Source organism: Telopea speciosissima, chromosome 3, assembly GCF_018873765.1.
Source record: "Telopea speciosissima isolate NSW1024214 ecotype Mountain lineage chromosome 3, Tspe_v1, whole genome shotgun sequence".
NCBI lineage: Eukaryota > Viridiplantae > Streptophyta > Magnoliopsida > Proteales > Proteaceae > Telopea > Telopea speciosissima.
The window spans coordinates 63,248,080-63,252,039 of record NC_057918.1 but is presented as its reverse complement, the minus strand read 5'-3'; the positions used below and the strand labels follow the sequence as shown (position 1 = coordinate 63,252,039).

General features: G+C 37.9%; 1 protein-coding gene across 1 annotated transcript; it reads left to right on the top strand.

Moving 5' to 3' along the window:
* The first annotated feature begins 889 nt into the window (after positions 1 to 889).
* LOC122656269 (protein NUCLEAR FUSION DEFECTIVE 4-like) lies at positions 890 to 3,194 on the top strand. The gene is made up of 2 exons (XM_043850749.1): positions 890 to 2,076; positions 2,755 to 3,194. The coding sequence occupies exons 1-2, from the start codon at positions 920 to 922 to the stop codon at positions 3,182 to 3,184; spliced, it is 1,587 nt and encodes a 528-aa protein (XP_043706684.1). The 5' UTR covers positions 890 to 919; the 3' UTR covers positions 3,185 to 3,194.
* Positions 3,195 to 3,960: the final 766 nt, after the last annotated feature.

Sequence of the window (3,960 nt, the reverse complement as noted above, 5' to 3'; positions counted from 1 at the left end):
AAAATCCTCTCTTACCCATCTCTAAAAGAAATAATAACATTATATAGAAAAACCCTAACCCCATAAAGTAAATAAATGTTTTCCTTGAAAACCACTTGGTTCGGACCTGAATCGAAATGGATCGAAACACATATCAAAACCAAGCTCTTGACAAGCTCTTTAGGTGTTGATGCATATATACATTTTTTTACCATTCTGACGTGTTTCGAAGGCGAAACTGCTCTTCGAAAAATTACCATAACACTTTCTGGACCGAAATCAAACTTCACATAACAAGTTGATGGGACTTTGAATAAGCTAACAATGCATCACCTATTTTTATCTAAGTAGAATGTGGCGGAGCCCAATAAAATATGGCTGCAGCTTGGGATTGCTACTGCGTCACTCTACCTATGCATCACGTCAGCACTTCCCTGTACACATTAAGATCCTTTGCTCCCGCAAAGTCCACACACAGTTTTTGATATTCCTTTTTACCCAAAGAAAAAAAAGTTTTTTGATATTCCTTTTGAAACAAGTAGATTATTTTCTTCTCCAATTTCCTATAGGTCGGCAGTGCGACAGTATTAATGTGAATATCTGACACGTAATAGCCCTGGGGCCCAGGCTATAATGTAAATTGTAACCGATATGGCTAAAAAGTGAAGCTCCCAAACATAAATGCTTGTATCTGGTAGTGGCCAACAAGGAACCACATTTTCTTCACCACCACAATTCCTACTCTTCATGAATCATCATTCCCTTTTACCAAAAAAAAAAAAAATGATTCATTTCCAAATATCTCTCTCTCTCTCTCTCTCATACATACACAGACATGCTTACACCCTCTATAAAACCATAGAGGCAGCAATTTTCAAAACACACTTGGGAATTGGAAAACCCAAAAAGTTGAAATCTTGAAATCACTTCCAGACTGGTAATGCCTCCACCAACCACAACTCAATGGCTAAGCTTGGTGGGTATCATTTGGCTTCAATCCATCAGTGGAACAAACACAGATTTCCCAGCTTACTCATCTCAACTTAAGCAGCTTCTCTCAATCTCTCAAGTTCAACTCAATAATCTTGCTTTTGCTTCTGATGCTGGAAAGCTTTTTGGTTGGTTATCTGGCATTGCTACAAATTATTTACCTCTCTGGTTAGTCCTTTTAATTGGTTCCATTCTAGGAATGATTGGTTATGGAATCCAATTCCTTTTCCTTATCAACAAAATCTCTTCTCTATCTTATTGGCAATTCTTCTTTCTAACTATTCTAGCTGGAAACAGCATTTGTTGGATCAATACGGTTTGTTATGTTATGTCAACTCGAAACTTCCCATCAAATAGGCAAGTTACATTAGGGTTATCAACAAGCTATGCTAACTTATCAGCAAAGATTTATACTAATATTGTAGAATGGTTCTTCCCTTCTTCCACCAGAAGGGCACAAGGGTACCTTCTTCTTAATTCAATGGTACCCTTAGGAGTCTCTATTCTTACCGCACCTCTTCTTAGAGAGGTTGAAGTGGAGAAAGTGAAGTATATAAAAGGTGGGTTCATTGTAATTTTTATTATAACAATAGCTACCGGAATCTATGCTATGTTTGGCAGCATCGAAAAGATTTCCACCGATTTTTCGCCGTGGGTTCATGTTAGTGGCATGGGTGTTCTTCTAGCTGCTCCATTAATGATTCCTTTGATCAATTGGGTAAGAGTGGTTTTGAAGGAAAAATTGTGGTGGACTAATAGTATGAGGGAGAGAAGAATTTATGATCTTTCAGTAAATGAAGTTGGTGTTTCAGATAGAATAGAGATTGACATCAAAGAAAAAGAAGGAGTTGTAGTTGAAAAAGATATTGAGATTATTAAAGTTAAAGAAGAGATTGGAGTGAAGTTAATGGTTCAAAAGTTAGACTTCTGGTTATATTTCTTTGTTTATATGTTTGGTGCAACACTTGGGCTTGTGTATTTGAACAACCTTGGTCAAATAGCTGAATCTAGAGGCCACTCAAATGCGACTTCTTTGGTCTCATTGTCTTCTTCTTTTGGGTTCTTTGGCCGTCTCATGCCATCTCTCTTCAACTACTTTTTCTCAAAGTAAGTCCTCTTTCTATGTATTCTTTTGTCGTTTTCTTTAAATGCTTAATTTTAATTTATTACTGTTCATTATTGGTGAAGCCTTATCTCCTCCGTTTTAATCCAGAAAGTATTGTTGCTACTTTGGTGGGCTGTTTCGCCGCCTTCGAAGATATTACTTACTCGTTCTATATCTTCAATTTAATATATTATTTTCCCTATATTGATTTGTACTTTGAATCGGAAAAAATTTTGCTGCTAGCAGCCAAGCAAATGGAATAATTCACTTCCCCTTTAGGTTCACAAATATCCTCATAGGTTTTATTATTTTCTAAAATACCCTTTTAAGATCCCGTTTCCTTGGTTGCCAACCTTGAAGCAGGATGTTCCTGCTACTAGTGTAGCAGTAAAATTTCGTCCCCTTGAATCAGATCAGGTGGACTTTTTTTTTTTAGGGGGGGGGGGGGCATTTTTGTATTTTCGTGGATTAGGGTTTTCTCTATATTGTATGTATACATAGTGGTCATCTCTTTGACAGATGAGGGGGTATGAGAGAGGTTTTATATTTTCTTCATAGAAATAGTGGATCTGGATCCCACGTAAATCATTGTCTTGTGTGTGTGTGTGTGCTTTTTTTTTTTTGGCAAATTGCCATTATGCTGCGTTGTTATTTCCGAACACGTACTGTTGTTGTTTTAGGAGTAGGTACATGGTTTCAGGAGTAACATGTATAGTAATACTGATGGTTCCAACGGCTGGAGCATTCTTCTTACTTCTCAACACTACTAATATCTCCCTATACATCAGTACTGCCATTATCGGAGTCTCTACTGGTGCAATTTCTTCCATTGCTGTTTCTATGACGGCGGAGTTATTTGGGACAAAGAATTTCAGTGTGAATCACAACGTTGTTGTCGCTAATATCCCGATAGGTTCGTTCCTATTCGGTTACATGGCAGCCACTCTTTACCAAAGAGCTAGATATCAGGGACATGGGAAATGTATGGGGGTTGGATGCTATAGGAAAACTTTCATCATTTGGGGTTTTATTTGCTCTCTAGGGACTCTCCTCGCTTTCTTCCTCTATCTTCGGACTCGCAAATTTTACTTGCAGAGGCAATTAGAGTAGAAATCGAGAATTGACACTCGAAATACATACATGTGCCATTAGAGTCAAAGGTATATATAAAGATATACCTTTCATTTTTTGATGATTGATGTAGTTGTAACTGTTCTAATACAGATTTACCATAAAAAAACGTAAATAGATACTAATAAAAGTAACAATTTTGGAGTATATTGAGCTCCAGACATTGTTGAGATCAAAAGTCTATAACTGTAATAACTACTTCTGTTGCTCACTTTGTAGAAGATATAGTGGAATTCATGTCGGCATGCGCTTACATTGTGCCTAGGGTATGGACAAATCCTTTGCATGGTGTACGTACAGTCATGTTTTCAACCGTTGGATAGACATGATCATGTATAATACATGACCCCTCACTTTATCCAATAGTGGAAGACATGATCTTGCACCATGCACAAAACCCTTTTCAAAAAAAAAATTTGTTATAATGGACCCTTAAATGTACTCTTTTGTGGTAGAAAGTTACTGGAGATGAGCTCGTCTCTAGGGAGGCATGCGCCCAGGGTGCCGCCAGGGGGCATCCAGCGGCTGAGCTGTGCCGCACACCTAGAGATGTGTGCAGCACAGCCCAACGGCTGGCAGCGCCTTGGCAATTCCCTGCTCCCTGGAGGCGATCCTGATCATCCTAGTTACTGTTTTAATAAAAAAGAAAAAAAGAAAAAGAGATTGTACGGCGGTGTTTGCCTTCATGATTGAATGGTAGAAATAAGAAAATGAATGAAATAAAAAAAAAAAAAAGACTTGCCATGGGAATAAAA

Coding starts and splice junctions, on each gene's coding strand:
- LOC122656269 (XM_043850749.1), top strand. CDS start 920: ATGCCTCCACCAACCACAACTCAATGGCTAAGCTTGGTGGGTATCATT. Junction 2,077..2,754: donor TTCAACTACTTTTTCTCAAA/GTAAGTCCTCTT, acceptor TTGTTGTTTTAG/GAGTAGGTACATGGTTTCAG.